The sequence below is a fragment of the Dermacentor andersoni genome, chromosome 4, assembly GCF_023375885.2.
Source record: "Dermacentor andersoni chromosome 4, qqDerAnde1_hic_scaffold, whole genome shotgun sequence".
Classification (NCBI taxonomy): domain Eukaryota; kingdom Metazoa; phylum Arthropoda; class Arachnida; order Ixodida; family Ixodidae; genus Dermacentor; species Dermacentor andersoni.
In genome coordinates, this window is record NC_092817.1 from 150104721 (window position 1) to 150123979 (window position 19259).

Sequence of the window (19259 nt, forward strand, 5' to 3'; positions counted from 1 at the left end):
ATGCTTCAGTTATCGGATACTATTGTATTATTCCGGAAGCAATTACTTCTGCGAAAAGTAATGGGCCATGGGATGCTTCAGTTATCGGATACTATTGTATTATTCCGGAAGCAATTATATGTACACTCCAGGCGCATTCCTGCCGTCACCCTCATGTTCCATATAAAGTCCAAGGGCGATAACATCGTGACCGTGCGCCGCATGCTGTATGCGCGAGTGAAAGCGCAGGGTGGGGAGGGCGGGTGGCATGGGTGAGCCGATGATGGTAGCTCAGTCTTGTGTGCGTAAGGGAGAAAAGCGGGGAGAAAGCGCGCCACCTTTCGTCGCGCACGATACGTACATCAAGGGAATGTAAGGAGGAAGGCGGGCCTTGGGATTCTGTGGTCTGTGAACATGTGATTGCGTAATACATTTATTTGCCTTGTTTCGCGCACAATATACCTGACTTTTTCTTAGATACGTAGATTTATTGGAGACTTATACCTATATTGAAATATCTTGTTGCGATTTTTTTGCGTATACGTACACTGAAATTTGTTTCCAGTTACCCTTTTTTGCCCTTTATCAAGCTTTTAATATTCCATTGTATCTTCGCATTTCTAATGTACCAGGGCGAGTCAAATGAAAGTTAGCCAACCCACCCCGCGCAATAACGGTTCGGGTCATTATCTGCGAGGCATGCGCGTAGCACACAGACATTTCTCATTTACAAAAGTGATATGCAGGTGTGAGGCTAAATGTTCTTTAATGCTCTCATACACTGGGTTGAACATGGTTACGTGACAAAATGGACGCTGCAAAAGTTGAACAGCGTAGTGTCGTGAGGGTTCTGACAGCTGAAGGTGTTTCCCAAAAAGAAATTAGTCGCCGTATGGCTGCCATGTATGTTGAACATTGTGTTTCATTGGCCACTGTGAAGCGTTGGAGCAAATTGTTCAGAGAAGGATGTGATAGCTGCAAAGACGATCCAAAACCCGGCCAAAGGCACCGTGCAATCATCCCCAACGCAATTGCAATGGTTGATGAGCTGACTAGACAAGAACGGAGGATAAGCATCGACGAACTGAGAGAGCGTGTGAAGATGAGTCATGGTTCGGTTCACACCATAATCATGAACATCTCGTTTATTGGCTCGTGTGTGCAATGGCTGACCAAGATTTTGAACCACCGCCAGAAGACGGAGATGTCCGGTGCTGCCTTTACTTATCTGATGCGGTACCACAATGAGGGCGAGAACTTCCTGTCTGCAGTTGTGACCGGGGACGAGTCACAGTGCCGCTACTACGAGCCTGAAATACGACGGCAAAGCTCACAGCGGAACCATTCGAATTCACCGCCACCTAATAAAGCAGAAGCTGTCATTTCCACCGCAAAGGTGTTATTGACTTTTTTTTTCGATCGTAAGGTGCCATTACTTATCGAATTTGCTAAACCTGGAGAGACTATCAATCGTTTCCGATACTGTGAAACGCTGGATCGGTTGCATTTCGCAATAAGGAACAAACGACATGGAAAATTGATGAATGGGGTCATCTTGCTCCACGACAATGCCAGTCTCCACGTCGCTGATGTGGCTAACACAAAACTGGCAAAGTTTAAGTGGGAAATGCTGCAACATCCGCCATAAGGCCCAGACCTGTTGCCCTGCGACTTCCACATTTTTGAGGCAATTGAAAAAAACAGCTCAAGGCAACCAGATTCTTGTTGGGCGATGACGTGAGAGTCTGTTACAGATTTTCTGAAGCAGCAACCCAAGGAGTTTTATGAAAAGGGAATCAGGTGACTCGTTAGTCAGTGGGGCAAATATCTATATATATGCTCATGGAGACTACCTTTAAATAAAGTACCACAATTGTCATACAGTATTCGTACTGGCTCAATTTCATTTGACTTGCCCTCATATATTTTGCAGAACTCCTTCTCTATATACGTGCTCTCTGTTGAGACTATAATTTCGGTGCAGTTACAACACACGACCGGCCGTAGCTGCTCATGCGCAATACGTTGGAACAAAGGACAGCATCATTGAGTTTTTTCCCTGGCCGTTGCATATGTACAAAAATGTCAACAAGGTTCTTGAATGACAAAGCTTCTATAAAATATTTGTCCTCAATTTGTTCATTTCAGGGCCTTTGCATTTTTCATATCAGCGGCATGTATTGCTTTGCTGGTTTCGAACTGATATAGTTCTAAAGTCCGTGTGATATTTTCCTTACTTATTAAATCAAGAAAAAACATGGAAATTTTGATATCAGTTATGTAGGGCACAATTTTTGGGGCATACGAGTATATTCTTTTATGAAAAAAATACATATTTGACTTGTCTTGGCAGTGTGTAGCGCTCAAAAATTCGTTTTCAGCATCTTTGGCAATGGCTATGCAGTTATTATTCATGTATTTGATTTCTTGACAGATTCCATAAGGAGGAGGCTGATCTATAATTCTATGATCGCTGCCAAGGTCTTCGAAGGTGTTTCTCCATTTGACCTTTGCGACCTTGTTTACAATTGCAAGATTCAGTGTGGTATCTCTGTTGAGCTCGGCCCCTATACGTCTAGGGGAGTCTGGCTTATTTAGGAGCATTAGCTCTATATCTTGAACGTCATGCCATAGCATTTTTCCCTTCACTCACGAATAACCATACCCCCGGGCACTATACCGAGCCTTGAAGGCTCTTCCTATGATTACAGGACTAGTAGCTGCCATCACCACAGCCTTTCTAAAGAGAGCTATGAAGCACTGCCTTTTGAGGGTTGGATTACTATATAAGTTTAGAATAAATATACATGAGGATTTCCTCCATCTGGGGAAGAGCTCTATAAGCACGTGCTCAATATCAGATTTGGGTATTGTGACGAATCACCACCAGTAGAATGCTGCACCCAAAGCTTCTTGCCAACGCGTTTGCGAAACAATTTGACTGCATAACCATTGTTATGCCGCATTTGACACAAGGAGTACCTGCGTGCAATTACGAATAAAGATAAGCATTTTTTATTCAGCCATGCATAGAAAAAAACTTTCACAAGAGACGTCTGCTTCCTCGCAATATTTTCTCAATTTAAGAATACTGCAAATATCTTCTGAAACACTGACATGCTGTGCCATATATAACAATGACAAATGCTTTGCACAGAGTAGTTTCTTACTTCACATGACAAAAAAAAATGACAGAACACTTTTCCTACAAGCTATTCAACCCAAGGCACTCATCTTTGCAGTTACGCACACATTGAAACGGCTTTCTTTGAATTTTGGTGAATTCAAGAAACCGTCAAACCAAGGACGAACTACCTTAATGTGTCACTTACCCGGACGTCACACTCAAGCTTTTATTTTCGTCGAAGGATCAAGCCACCCGCCAAAGCGGTTCTCGATTTCCCTGGCGACTGCCAGGCATAGCCTGTCGTTTCCCCTCTTCGCCACCACCTGCACGCACAGGGGCAATCCCTGCGTAGACAGCATTACGGGGCACACTGTGGCGGGCACCTTGAACTGATTGAAAAGAGCCAACAGGCAAGACAAACCGAACAACAACAAGTCCTGGTTCTGGAATGGGGCAGCACTCACTGCCGCGGGCAGAATGAGCACTCCATCATCCCCTAGTGTCTCCTCGAGCCTGTCGCGGGCGCTGTCTAAGGAGGCCATGTAGGCGTAAGCCTGCTGTTTCGTACGGAAGCGGAAAAGTTTCGTAATGGTGCATGCGGCCAATGCTGCCAGGGTGTGCCGGCCAGCTCCCACCAGGTAGCGAAGCAGTTCGACTAGCGCATTGAAGCCACCGGGTCTGAACATTTCGGCCAGCGGCTTGTCCTCCAACCCGCCGTTCACTTTGTACCACATGTATAGGTTGAACTGCAGTTCGGGCAAGTGTAGTTGCTGCGCTTCGAGTCCATGCGCCGCCTTGAGGCACTGGGTGACCTGTGCGTGTAGATTGTAGGGATGAGAAATGTCGTAAAATGTAGTTTTGTCTATTTCCATAAGTACAGAAACAAAATTGATGAGGCAACAAGAGACAGAAAAAAATTTATATAGGCAAAATTTTAAAATGTGGGCAAATCTCACAGACTGAGGGGAATATGCAAAGCACTTTGTAGGTTGCTGGTTACGTAGCATCGTCTGTTGGTTCCCCATAGTGTTGCAAGATGCCTGTTTAAATCGAACAATTGCGGGTGTATGTGCATGTGCATGCCTGTGTGACAACAATAAGGCAGAGGCCTTATTATTATTATGGCACTGGTGCAGACGACTGTATGACGACTGATTCGTCTTATACTTTGGCAATAAATCATTAGATTCTCTTCCGTTACGACCTGGACCGGTACCTAATGTAGTGCATTTGCTAATTGTCCGTAAAGGTCCTCACTGAAATAAATATACGCATTCACGAGCATGATTCCTCGATTTAGGCCAGTTATTCTTAGCCTTCCTTGCCGTAGGCTGGCTCGTCTGCTCAGGTTGCTTTCTCAAGTTAGCTGAGCCTATTCCGCCGACGGTATGATACTAAACTAGGCCAATACCGGAAATGGTGTAATGAAAACGGGGCCAATCCCGGATATCTTCACTCGAAGAGCACACGGTACGGCATACCTTGGCTACTGGGCGTAATGGTTACAAGACTACTCGTCTTACATACTAATCAGGCAGTACACATTCCAACTGTATGTCCCGTCAACCGACTTACCAGCCTGATCCTATCAACAACAGCACCAATTTCGGCATACGGTCCATTACGGACTTTCTGCACGTCCCCGTTGAACAGCGTTACGATTCATCTTTAAGGTCTATCATCAATAGCCTCACCACTCCACACCCAGATCCTACATTCCGTCTGTTCATTTTGTTACAAAATCTGTTGTACTGGCACAACTTGCACCCTGATGCGCCGAACTTCTTGACGTCATTCCCGACATATACACCCTGAGGTGCCCCTACAGCATCAGGACACCCCCCATGCTCTCCACTTCGACGTCGCTCGCACTCGCCATCGCGTCCGTCGACTCTTCTTCTGATCTGGCTTTCACCGTTCTGCTTTTCAACGATACGTTGCAACCTGTTACCACTGCCGACACCACAAGAAACTTTCGTTGCTTCCAGCTGGATTACTGCCGCTTACCCACATTTCCAACGACCCATTTTTCCGCATGGGGCTGTACCTTCATGTGCCTCTCCCTACGTTAACTTTAGGCAACTATTGGATTTCCGTCGTCACTGATTATGCGACTCACTTCGCTATCACGCGGTCGCTTCTGCCACGAGCTGCACCACCGATGTAACAGTTGTTCTTCGCGACTTTATCCTCTCATCACGATGCTCCTCGTCAGCTCCTCACAGATCACGGCCACCGCTTTGTCGCAAAGGTCATTGCCATTCTCCTCCGTTCCTCCTCCAATCATCACAAGTTCATGACAGCTTATCATTTACAAAGAAACGGACTTCTTCTGGTATCTAAATCTAACCAAAAAACACTTTATGATCGCTATCCCCGAAACGCCCACGTCAACCCTGGATCCCAGGTCCTTTTTTGACCCACCCCCCTTTCTCGAATAGGTGGGTCTCTGAGAAAAAGCTGATGTCTCGTTATGTTGGCCTCTATCGTGTCGTGCGCCATTGGTTGCCCCATATGTGTATACATCTGCCAGAGTTACTGAACTTGTACGCATCTCCAGGCTCAAGCCCTATCACTCGAACTCGCACGCTGTGCTTCACAGCACCGGCACGGCGGTCTTACAGCGGGGGGCTTGTGTCCCGGTGTGCTATCTGCCGGGACGCCGAAGCGAAGAAAACGCCGACCAAAAGGGCTATGAATCGTGCACTCCTTGCTGTGGACCTTCTGCCGCAGTGTTTATTTATATGCCAGCATAGCTTGCATACACTCTAATATTATCACTGCGATTTTTGCAACGTGACCTTTGGACGTCAGCCACTGATTCGAGATGAATGTACCACGCATGTGTTCTAGTGATGCGTATGGGATAAATGAAGGGACAAACAATTCTGTAGCAGCAAGAAGGGGAGTGAGAATAAGAGGTAAGAGACAGAGAGAGAGAGAGAGAGCGTGTATGTGTGTGGGGCTGTACAATTGGTGTATGGGATCTTTCGGCATAGGCAATGGCTCCGTATACTACACCGTACTCCCATCAAAACACTGGTCATTTAGTTTCTAGTTAAATGTTTAAGGGAAGGGGGAGGTATCTGTGGAGCTTTTATGAATATGCATACATACCCGTCTAACTACTTGACGAGCCTCGGTAGTCACACGGCTGATATAGAGGCTTCCTTCCGTGTCCATGTAATACAGCTTCAGCGCCTTCATGTTTACCTGAAGAAAAAGATTGTTTAAATTTTTTTCGGATAGAGATCCTTCACTTAAAGAAACAGTGTAGGCAAAAATATTGAGAAAATATTTGTTGTTTTTTGGCGCAACTTGAAATCCGCGGCCTTTTTTGAACAAGAATCAATCGTTCATTTGTCTCAGTGCAGCTTTTTTCACCAAAAAATGACATATTCTGAAACCTATACAGTGGCCCACCACACCCCCTTTCCTAGCCTTCTGCCGAATGCATCCGTGGACAGCTCAAAATTCTCCGAAACAGCGGAGCCAAATATTTTTACAGATTTAGCGGGAATAAAACACATCATCTGACACAAGACTGCGGAAACTGAAGAAAGAAAGCAAAGGCATCATGCTTTCTGACACCCGCCATGGTTGCTCAGTGGCTATGGTGTTGGGCTGCTGAATACGAGGTCGCGGGATCGAATCCCGGCCACGGTGGCCGCATTTCGATGGGGGCGAAATGCGAAAACACCCGTGTACTTAGATTTAGGTGCACGTTAAAGAACCTCAGGTAGTCGAAATTTCCGGAGTCCTCCACTACGGCGTGCCTCATAATCAGAAAGCGGTTTTGGCACGTAAAACCCCATAATCTAATCTAAGCTTTCTGACGGGAAATGCATATCTGGCCGGGGACGTCTGAGCGGTGCCTTCATTGACAAGCTCCAGAACTACTATGGTTTGGCCATTATAAGAAATACAGGCAGTTTAGAGGACATGCGAAAGGCTGTCTGGGCCACATATTTTCACATAGCATCAACGGATAACAATCCATCCCATGGCCTTTGCCTGAAAGACGCTGACACCTGGTGTAAATTCCACAAAGCCCAATTGAGTGGTGAACCATATGTTCATAAGGAAGGCCTTCCAGCAGCAGTTCTTGAGGCTGTGAAGCCAATTTATCAGCAGCTAGCTAAGCCCAAGCTACTTACGAAATGCCTCCAAGGGAAAACGCGAAGCCCCAACGAGTCTTTCAGTAATGCTGTGTGGGAAGGCGTTCCAAGAAAATGTTTTCCTTGAACATCAAACACTGAAGATATCCACACCTGATGCTGTGCTAACATTTAATGATGGCAGTATAGCCCAAGTCAATGTGCTGAACCCATTTAGAATTTTACCAGGGCGCTACACAGTGCAGGGGCTACGCGACATTGACCTGCGTCGACAGTACTTCGCTGATAGGGTTGCACAGCAGATGACAAAAGAGGCTCTGAATGCAAGACGTCCCACCACAAAAAAAAAAAGTGATTGTGGTGACGAGTATCTGACTGGTGCCGATTGAAACGGTTCGTCAATTTGCTGTTCTTTCACTGTACTTTTCTAATAAGGCCACTTTTCCACCTTAAACACAATTATCGCAAAACTCTTTCTTTAAATGCATTTGTTCCTTCATCTCAGCGACCGCAGGTGCTAAGAAGATAATTTTCAACCAGTATTTAGACCAGAGACTGGGGAATATACTTTAGCAGAATTATTGTTGTTAATACATACTTTTGTTCCACACAAAATGTAATGCCTAGTGCTGAGTTAGGTACCTGCAGTAAAAAAATGACAAAAAAGTGCATGGCAATATTGTGACAAATCTGCTACAGGAAGAAGAAGAAAAGCTTCTGATCACAATGATATAAGAATTGTTGTAACTTCTACGGTTATGGAGAGAAAGGTGGATAAAAATTGCCTAAAATACATGGCAGGTATAGGTCCCATCCTGTTCCCTTAATAACTCATGCGCCCTCGCTGACGTGATATTGCGTCCCTATATAAAAACTACAGGGTCGGCCAGAAAAATATCGGACCTTATTTATTTTAGCGAAAGCTACAGGACTCAAGTTGGCCACATTGTGACGCAGGAGGAGAGCCCATGATGCATTTAGCGTACAGGTAGTTTCACTTTCACTTGCATCTGCTGCTGTGCAGGATCAATCGTTTTGAGTGTTGTCATCTCGCCTCAGCGCGATTTTAAGTCAGCGTAAAGGACGGTGCAAATGGAACAAAGGTGCTGCATAACATTCTGTGAAAAAATTAGTTATAGCCAAGCAGAATCGTTACAGAAGATTTAAACAGCGTTTGGAGATGACGCTATGGACACGAAGCAGATAAATGTGTGCTACTACCGCCTCAGGGAAGGTGAAACATCTGTGGAGAGTGAACTATGCTTTTGGGAGGCCATCAACAAGTCATGATGAAGCAATTGTTTAAAATATATGTAACTTGTAAATACGTGGCCTTAGGTCAATTTTGAAGAAAGTTCACCTAGTGGACAGCGACAGAATTCTGTGAATGCCATTTTCAATGCGATTCGGGTATGCAGCAGTTGCCACCAAAATTTGTGCCTAGAGGGGTTCAAAGGCTAGGCAGCGGCACTATTCGTTTGGGCTGCTTACTTGATTTAGTGTTTTTTGATAAAGCGCAGCATTCTGTTGGTCCATCAAGTTCCTCAATGCGCGGACATGTCCACATGCAAGTTTTGGCTGTTCCCAAAAATCAATAAAGCAATTGATAGGAAAATAATTTAATACCGGAAGAAACCAAGTGCAAAGCGACGGCTGCCCTAACATCGTTTCCGTGAAGGTATTTCAGCACTGTTTCGGGAATAGGAAAAGCTGTGGGACACACTGTGTGTTGAAGGAGAAGGAAACTATTTTTAATAGTATTAGGATGACAAAAATGCCAGAGACGCTTCTTTTCTCGTGGTAGCAAGGTTGATCACTTTTCATACATGTCTTGTATGTGTCTCAGTGGTGTTATTAATTTCATCTCGTCTTCTCGTCTTGACGTCTTGAAATTGAGGGGCTGAACTTTCCTACAATTCCTAAAGAAAGAAAGCAAGCTGCATTAATTTCCTACCCATTCCCCGGCTTAGATGAAGCTCATTTAGTGGGTTTTTCATAAAATGGGTGTTTTATTTTTCAATACGCAGTTTTACCGTCTTTATTTAGTTGCCTTCAATAGAAGAAGAACGACTGCAAGCAGAAATTATTGTTTCCTCTACATTGATCCTCACGCGTTAACAGCAGTTTTTCAAAGTTTTGAAATAGCCTGCTGTATCCTAAGCTCATTCCGATTCTGCACTTGCCCTGCAAAGATCAATAATCATTCCAAACAGGGAGGAAAAAAAGCTGTTTTTGTTCTATCGTCTACTCGCTCCATCAGGGCTTTTTTTGTCAAATCTTTGAAGAGCTGTGACGTTTGGTAGCATAGGCTCTCCACATGAAATATTTTTTTATTCCTCAGCACAAACAGCGCAAAATTTTGGGCATAAAGTGACCCTCTGTACTTTTTGTCTTATTTGCTCACTGTTGTCTTAATTAGGTCCACAACAGCGACGGCTCGTTCACTCACTTTACGACAGCACCCCCATAGAATCGTACGCACCTGTTCATTTAGTCGAAGCATGTTGGTTGCACTTCCTGCCAGAACGTTGAGCATCAGCGGCAAATCCTCCGCGAACCTGGCCATGGGGCCCACGCAGTTGAACTGCACCAGGTTTTCCCCGACATCTGGCAGCAGGCCAGTGTTGGGCACCACTCCTGAGGGTAGCATAGAAAGGCACAAAAATGGTAGCACCATCATCGCCGCCATCTAAACCCATTTTTTGTAAATGCAATATTTCTCGATCCTTTAACATGGAAAGGGTGAATGGAGCTAGCTCATGCCTCTATTGCGAGTAGAGGAGCCATAAATATTTATGGGAGGCGAGGCATACGAAATTATTTGTGTATTGATAATGTTCCACGTAAATGGAGTTTTTCGCTAATAGGGGCGATATATTTGGCAATTCCACTTTAACCGTGATTCCCTGGGGCTCCAAATGCATCACCAAATCGGAGCACAAGGGCTCTCGCGTCACAAGCCCTGTCGAAATGGTGCAGATGATCGAGGTCTGGAACCACCTAACATGCCACGAACACAACTCCATACTGCTTAACCACCACGGTGGGTAGAAGAAGAGAGAACTAAGTTACTAAATCGAAAAACAAAATATGTGGGAAGAAAGAAAGGTGTTGGCATTACGTCGCACTTCTTTGAGGTCCAGAATCCACGATTTAAACCGCATTCACCTCATTGCAAAGTGTTGTTTAGGAAGCTCACTCGAAACACGACTGCCGTCAAGGAGCCGACCACCCTCATTTGCACTATATATATATATATATATACGCACACACACACTCTTCTGAGCTCTCCCATCCGCTCTCTACCCCTATACCACATGACTGGCTTCCCAGGCTTCGCAGAGAAACTTTTCTCCCATTTGACACTTCTAATGCTAACGCAGTAAAAAAGGCACTCAATATGCAGTGATCACCGGCTGTTGGCTTGTGGCCGAAGATACCGCAGTAGGCGGCTGGTGATCGCACACTTCCCCCGATGTCTGTTCCTAGGCCAATCAGGGAGCCAGCCGCTGCCAGGAGGCTTCCCTCTCCACCTACGGTTTGTGAAAAGACGACCGGTGAACCATGGGCAGGGGCTCATTGGATATGACAAGCTTCGATACACTCGATAGCATATACAGGGCGTCCCAACTATCAAGCACCAAGGTTTCAAAATATGCAAATGCCACGTAGGCAGACAGAACCAAGGTATTGTTGTCTGCCGTCGCTTGGAGATATTAATTGTTGTTCTAATTTACTTATTTCGCTAACCTCGAAAGAAAGGAGACTTTGCATCTATTCAACTTAAGCTCAGCCAAAGATATTCCCGATTTATTGATGAAATATGGCCAGCACGGCTTGATATAAGCTTGAAGACAGGGGGCACGGCGGCAGCTATAAGTGTGGAACCTCCAGCAGGCAATAGCTTCTTGGACGTGTGAGAAGACATCCTAGGGGGACGCCCTCACTGGTTAATACTGGTGTCTGGAATCTAAGTGCCGCCACTGCTACAATGCGGAACAAATTCAAAAAACAATATTTCCATGGTCGAAATAAATATTAGAAACGGAAATGTTTAGTACAACAAAACAATAGTGACTACAACGATAAGTGGGGGGCATGTTATCGTTAAATGCTCAGACTTCAACATTGGTCAACAGCAGCGGTAGCATCGTTTTTACCTGCGTGAAGTGCTAGCAAAATCTTGTTATTACTACGCAAGTCATGCATGCGGTAGCTGGCAAAACTGTATTCGCCAATGGACACACTAGCTTGCAGAAATTATCACGATGAGACATGTGGAGCTACTTCGTCCTAGAGCATCACAATGTTACAAAAAAACATATTCTGACAGTTTGAACATTCTTTGAATTGAAGGTGATGAAATCTCGTTTTCTTATATGTCTTTAAATACAATCGTACACAGCGGACTTATCAAGTAACAAATTATTAGAATACTAATCCTCAGTAACCTGTCTTTCTGCAAAAAAAAAGACATCAGGGCGCCGTTCGAGTCCCGCACCTCATGAGGGACAAAACGGTCCAGTTGTTCACACAAGCGACTCGCAAGCTTTCCAAATCATCAAAATCAAGCGCAAGAAAGAAGTAGTGTCACATCTGAGTTGAAAGAGAAGACAATTCCGAATGTCCGCCCTTCTCCCTACAGTGATTGTCTGCAAACATTCCGTACTTACCCAAATCTAGGCCGACTCAGATTCTAAGCGGACGCCCCGAACGTTCGAAGCCAGGAAAAATAAAAGAAACTTGCCGAATTTACTTGCGTAATGATCACACCTTATTGTCAAAACAAATTGACGCAAATTCAGGCGGCTACCGCTGTATGCCGGACACCAAAACAAAAATGGTGGCAAGTGGAGCAAGCCGAATGCGATTTTTGTTCTTCTTGCGAGTACGCTACGTGCATTGAAACAGTTTATTCCGTATCAGTAATGAATAACACCGTTAATATTGGCAATCCTGCGGCAATAACGTAGCCGTGTCCACTTTGAGGGGACAGAAACAGAGATGGGCGCGCTTAGCTGCCAGTGACGCGGAAACACATGGCAGGCATGCTGCGAAAACTGCGGCATTTGTCTTCACTGCTATCCTAATACGGAATGTTCCCGCTAAGGGTGGGCCAATATCTTAGCTGTGTTACAAGCGTTGCCGTATGAATAGAGTACACTTCCAACGTAGCAGTGTAAACGTGGCCACTATTGTTGACGCTCGCGATTTGTTGCGTGCCCACAACTGCAGATGAGAGGAATCGAAAGGCGCCTTTTTGGTTGTTGTTGACAACAACCATTATAAAGCGTACAAATAATAAAGCCAAGGCAAGTTTGGTTGTAACTTTTTTTTTCAATGAAGTGCGGGAAGTGACGAAGAGAATGAAATGGGGCATCTGCTTAAGAATGTTTTGTTCATGCAGATCGCTTGGTATGTCTTGAAGATTTGTTCGCGTAGCGTTCGACAGCATTCGACAGATGGTAAGTGCGATCATCATTAGCTAGACTTGGCACACGACATATCGCCACGGCAAGTTCAGGGTGTTACCATTACACGGAAAAAAAATCTAATTTTGAAGACAAAATTCTGGGGTGCAATCATTACGCGAGTGTGAATATTATGGAAGTAAATACGGTACCTCGAATGTAGGCCGAACAAAAAAGTGAGGACAGCGTTCACAAAATGAAACCAGCATTTATTTAATATGAATATTCCGGGCTCACTCTACGTTATCGCTGCTAGCCTCGTAACTATAGCCCAGACCACACGCACAGTTGCGGACGAGCGCAAGCTCGCGTTCGCACACCGATGCGTGTGCAGACAGTACAGCACGGCTCACAAGCATCAAAACATGGCGCGATCTCGATGAATAGCTCCTCTCTGTTATTGTGCGCTTATTTTCCTTACCGCTGTCATCTCCTCAGTGTGGCACACGCAAAAAGTGTCGCCCGTTGCCCCCTCCAATGACGGAAGTTTTTCCCATCGATGCTGAAGTCCCACCTGGCTTGGAACGTTTGACGATGCCTTTGCGGCTGGCACAACTTTTCACTTGAAAGCGGCACTATAGTGGCATCGCCTGTTTGGTGCCATGACGAGAATGTCACACTATGCGCCACGCTGCACGCCGATACGACACAGGCCAGAATAGCGGCATCACTCGTGTACTTCAATGGGCTACTGGCGCAGCCAATTGCAGCTGCGATACTGACTTTTCTAGATGGCGCTAGCTATGCACCATATTTCTGATTTTAAATGACAACCTGGCACATTTTTCAAAATCCTCGAATTTAAGCAGACCCTAGAGTTTGGCATATGACTATTCTAGAAAAAAAAAAAAGCTATCGGCCTAGATTCGAGTAAATACGGTATGTCAGCTTTCGCGCACAATCCTTGTTCGTGCGTTGCACTGTTCCGTTGATCCTGATCGTTTCTTTAATATATGAGAAAACAGATATTCACTGTGTATGCATAAAGTACGCATGCATCTTACACTGTTAAGTACGTGCAATAAGATGATGATTAAATGATAATGAAAATGACTGTTTTGACGGCCACACGCGATGGAGTACGTGCAATAATATGATGATTAAATGATAATAAAAATGACTATTCCGTCGCCACACGTGATGGAGTCCTACACCATGCCTCCAGCGTCACTACCCCTACTGCCGAGACGGCTGAAGAAGTGGCCATCGCCCTGGCCACTCTAGATCCCACCTGTCACATCATCGTGTGTGACTCTCGCTCAGCCGTCACTAACTTCAGCAAAGGACGTATTTCTCCCCAAGCTCTTCGCATCCTCTGCCAGGCATCACACTCTAAAGACAGCATAATCTCCCTAACATGGATCCCGGCCCATGCGGGCCCTGTCCACCCACACCTCCCCAATCTCAACGAGGTCACCCACTCCATTGCGCGAGGCCTAGTCAACCACGCCGAAGTCACTGTAGATGAGTTGGACACCAGGGACAATCTGACAACTTATAACGATCTCCTTAAGGCCTTTTACCTCAGTCGCCGAACCTTCCCCCTGCCTCACCCCAACTTCAGCCGGGCGCAGGCTACCACCCTGCGTCTGCTACAAACAAACACGTATCCTTCACGCGCCCGCCTCCACCTCATATTTCCAGACGTCTACACTACCCCCAACTGCCGGTGCTGTGGCATTCACCCGGCTACGCTTCCGCATATGCTGTGGGAGTGCCCAGCACAGTACACACAGACTAACACCACGACTCTCTCGTCGAGGTTGCATGAGGCTCTGCGGAGTTCCGCCCTCGACGACCAAACCTGGGCGACCCAGCACGCCCGTGAGGCGGCGGCGAGGCAAGCCCTCGACGTCCCTTCATGGGAAGCTTAGGCCCGGCCATCATAAAGTGCTGGTTGTACAACAAAAGTTTATTCCTCCTCCTCCTCCTTCTGACGGCTGTCGAACAATGCGTGAGATGTTTTCTAGACGCATTCTAGCGCACTTCCACACTTCAGTTTGGACAACCCAAGGATGCCAGGCAGTGTCTACAACCTCACTTCGCTAATTTTCATTGCCTCACACCACACATCATAGCTTATTGCACATGGCGCGGTGCGAATAGTAGCATGCAAGGTACCGGAAAAAATGTATAGCATGCGCATTCCAAATATGCAATAATATGTGTGTGTTTTCTTTAACTTAGTCGTTACGTGCCTCATGCCCGCGAGTGTTCAGTTAGATTAAGGTAGGCTGGGTAGGGCTTTTACATCTTTATAAGTGCGGGAGAGAGAATTGGGACGTCGACTTGAATCTGCAGTGCCTCGACGTGTTTTATTAACACAAATACTTCACAACACTGTCCTTTCGAGAGATGTGTTTAGGCTGTACAGAGACTACCACAATTTACTTTGGAGCAACCGTTGAGACAGCCTTATATCCAGCAAGCACGTACACTTCTAATATTTTTGTGAACAACGCATTTCTTCAATGCAACGGCATAAAGAAGAATAACCGTAGATTGTGGCGCATTACAAATGACGGCAGAGACCTGTAGAAGACATAATCGAACCACACACCACTGCTTCCACCGGGGCTTCGGCGCGTGTCGTGCGGGTTCCGCGTGCAGCCGTCGACCAGGTTCAGCGCATTGTCCCACATGCACATCTCGCACACGTTGGTCAGCGCCAGTGGGATGGCGCCGGCTGCCCGGAGCAACGCCACGCTCGGGGCGTCCTCCTCGGCGCGCCGCCCGTGCCAGAACGTCGAGCCTGCATCCTGTCGTAAACCTGCGAAGCGAACACGGCTCCGCAGATAAAATCCGGGTGTCAGAAATGGCGCGACGGCGAACAGTGGTAAAGCCAGTCATCTTTGCATGACCATAATGGAAATGCAGGAGCAGGTACTGGTGAGCACGTATGGTACACTATGCCGCTTCTATCACCCCACAGATGCGTACAGTTAGTGTAATGCCAGACTCAAGGCCACCATGCAAAGAAATTTGCTAAATTGAGAACGGAATGGATTCAATGGCTGTTAAAGAGAATGAGGCTGTTATTTTTCTTCCAAAATACTTCCCCGCTCAATTTGCTACAAAGCGCAAAGGGGGCATGGTAGGGCAGCTTTCCGGATGCAAATGCAGAACACTAGAACGTGCGTAACAGTCCTTGTGACAGTGGCAGGTCTTTATGTCGTACCGATGTCAGAGCACTAACCCTGGTTTCCGTCCTCATTTTTAAATGCCTTGGACATAGATGGGACATGCGGTAGCGGCTTGACAGGTTTTCCACCATGAAGTTCAGAAATCGGCTTTTGAGGAAGGGATTATTTGCCACTACATTCATAGGCGACTCCGGGCATGTAACGGTTGTTTCGTGCACAACAGTGAAAACAGGAACAAGAAGAGTTTTAGTTCGTTACTTTGTTTTCACACAGCAACAATAAATTAAAAAACGTGCCGATCTTACTCATTCATACGCTTGACTGCCACGCTTCAGTTTAGAGGCAGTAACGCAATATGAAAGAATTAAGAAGACGTCCAAGCGGCTATCACTGTTTCGCACCAGAGATCTCGCGGTTTCCTAGCCCACCTTTCTGACAACTATGGTCATGACCACTCCTCTATGCACGTAGTGCCAAAATTTGCTCGCTTGAACAGAAATAGCGGTGGTTGTCTGTGAAGACCAGCGTATAAAAAAAATTACATATTGAAGAAAACTCAAAGCAACTGCTCTTTGTGATTTATTTGTTACATCCCACCTTTCCCATGCTGTTTCTTGCCATGACGGATCACCAACTTAACCAAAATTCTAATTTAGTTGCCAGTAGCTATTACATGCAGCGAGAAACGGTTTCAAGTTGTCCATTTCTTGGCATTGTGTAACGTTACGTCGTGTGCCCTCTTGCAAGTGTTGTCCAACTGAAAAAGTTGGACATTACTGGCCAGTGTCAGTACTCTTCTACTTGCCCATCGGTATTCTTGCTGTGAAGCCTCTGAATTTCTGGATCTTCCTGGGATCATGCTTTGCAATGCTCGTGAGTTTTTCTGCAGATGGTCCATAGGACGGCCCAGAAACATATGAATGCAGAAGGGACTCATGGGTTCTCGAAGGTCTTAGCGTGGATGCTAGCGTGGCCTTTTAAAGGTCATCTGCCTTTCATTTCTTCCTTTCTAGCTTAACAAGCCTCGAATGACGGAAAGATTGATGGTACCCCCGGATGTCTAATGAACAAGTTTGTTCCAAGCTAACGTATCTTTTCACAGATTTCTTTAAGGGGACTAACTGATCTTTATAGACCTAGTTTTTTTATAGCGCAACGAAAAGCTCATTCCTGGAAGTGTTTCTACCTACAGTGGTTAAGTGCTTCCACCCTCCCAAATTTTCTGCGCCCAGCTATCCCTCCTGCGGCCAAGTGCATGTACTTCACGAGAAATATTCCTGGCTACACAACTAAACCGCGATGTTTCCACGGAGGACTGCACACAAACCGACAACCCAGATTTTGAAAGACACCATCAATGCAAGCCGTCACGCGAAGGCAGCGCCACTTTTCTACTTGCAACAATCAAAGAGCTGTGCTTGGTAATTAATGAAAAAAGGCATAATTTAAAATATCCATTGCACTCCAAAATTTCAAGAAAGGCGCACAATCCGCGTACAATAATAGATCGTCGCGTGTCAGGGCATCCTATTTGCTGTAATGTTCTAGCCGCGTGGCAAAGTCATTGTTCCCGACTGGTTGTCAAAAATTAAAAACAGAAATCCTCGTTTAATGAGAAAAACAGTGTTCGTTTCAATCAAAACGAGACAACCTTTCCATGAGCGGGACTAACCAGATTGACATTATGAACGGTTGTATGTCCCTTTAAGAATGAATATTGCCGGAGTAGCATGCCAGGAACAAATAAATAACCTTTGATAGCAATGCTGTTCTTGGCAGTGAACGGCAGCCCCAGCAACGGCTTTTCCTTGCTTATTTGGCTGGCGCTCAAGGTCCCCGATGCCACCAGTCTGTCGACCTCCTTGGCATCTTCGAGCGCTTCCTCAAACCTTTCCTCAACAACAGCATTGATGATGGGCTGCACCTCCCGGATGCGCTCAATGTAGGCAGAGACGAGGTCGACGCTTTTGACCTGCAAGAATGAGGATCCCGTCTTAGACTTAGTTTGACTAAGGCAGCAAAATAAATAAAATTCTAACTTGGCAGCACACGAAACTGCATAATAAGAAAAACATGCCCATTCACCTAATGATGCACTTATCTTTCTGTCGAAATCTATAAATGCACTAGCGAATGGGAATTAGACCCTTGTAGCGCTCCCTATCATGCGCCCTGATGGCATCCCCTCTGCAATTGTAAAAGCTTATGGCAGTAGTATATTTGGCCTAGTAGTGACATCTATATTTATTAACTGTTTGAATACTTCCACTAGCCCTCAGATGTGAACAATTGCTTGTGTTTTGCCTGCATTTAAGTCTGAGCTCTAAAACCGACGTCTCGAATTATCGCTCGACTTCTCTTTGTACCACACCTAAAACTTCTTTAGACGGGTCTTCACAAAATATTGCCTCTTGCTGCTGAGAACTCAATTCCAAATGAGCACCAATTTCTCCGTGGCTGCTCCACTATCAAAAATATTGGAAGTTTCATAATGCAGATCTCTGTGCCAGTTCTTCAGGGCAGGAAAGCTGACACCATTTACTGTGACCTCATCAAACTTCTTGATGTAGTGAGCTATTCACTGCTTATAGTCAAGCTTACGCATTTTGGCGTTCAACTGTCAATCTCTTGAGCCATTATCTTGATATGTCATGTTCCGTTAACGTGAGGGTCCAAACGCTTTCCTTTTACAAGGCAGCTAGCCAAGCATCCGTAATAGGATCACACTTCTTTTTAATCTTTATTAATGACACTTCTTCCATCTGTTCAAAATACTTCTTTCCTTCTATGTGCCAAAGACTTGATGACATCAATATATTTAAGGAAATTCATACTGTTAATCATTGCTGCATCCTGCAGTCTGACTTGTTTTCTCTTTCCAACTTCTACAAAGATCCAAGGGACGTTCGGAAAGTAAGTTTTGCATTTATTTTCACAAGGAAAATTTATTTCCAAAATATAGCCAAAATATAGACCACGGAATCGTAAACTATACACCTTGCACTATTTTTCCGCATAGTCGCCACCGACACTGAGACATTTGTTGTAGCCTACAATCAGATTAAGAAGCCACTGTGGTAAAACTCCGTGCCTGGCGATGCAAGGAATTGTTGCCAGCCTGCTCCACCTGAGTATCGTTTTGGAAGTGACATCCCAAAAGGGGGGCATTGAAAGAAGGGAACAGATGCCAATTTATGCCTGATAACAGCACGCACTTCCATTGGCGACCACATTTTCAGCAGACGTCTGTCTGCCATCGTGATTTGAACTCTAATAACCTCAGGCAGATCGGTCTGCTGCTACTCTCTTCTTCGTTGCTCTGCACATGCGTCATTCCTCCTTTGCTTGCGCTCCTTCCGTCGTTGAACCAGCACTGGGCGTTGATTCTTATGGCGGTTGTTTGTTTCACCTGGTGTACCAT

At 45.6% G+C, this 19259-nt stretch overlaps 1 protein-coding gene across 2 annotated transcripts in view; it reads right to left on the bottom strand.

The window, feature by feature from the left end:
• Positions 1–2971: 2971 nt before the first annotated feature.
• LOC126537754 (fatty-acid amide hydrolase 2-A-like) overlaps positions 2972–19259 on the bottom strand; it is a 33379-nt gene continuing 17091 nt past the window's right edge. For both annotated transcript variants that reach the window (XM_050184842.3, XM_055074530.1), the window contains exons 2-7: positions 17591–17810; positions 15256–15465; positions 10638–10757; positions 9707–9861; positions 6224–6319; positions 2972–3918 (exon numbers count right to left, since the gene is read on the bottom strand). In XM_050184842.3, the coding sequence (XP_050040799.2) occupies positions 3325–3918; positions 6224–6319; positions 9707–9861; positions 10638–10757; positions 15256–15465; positions 17591–17810 (1395 nt within the window). In that variant the 3' untranslated portion in view covers positions 2972–3324. The remainder of the gene's footprint in view (positions 3919–6223; positions 6320–9706; positions 9862–10637; positions 10758–15255; positions 15466–17590; positions 17811–19259) is intronic.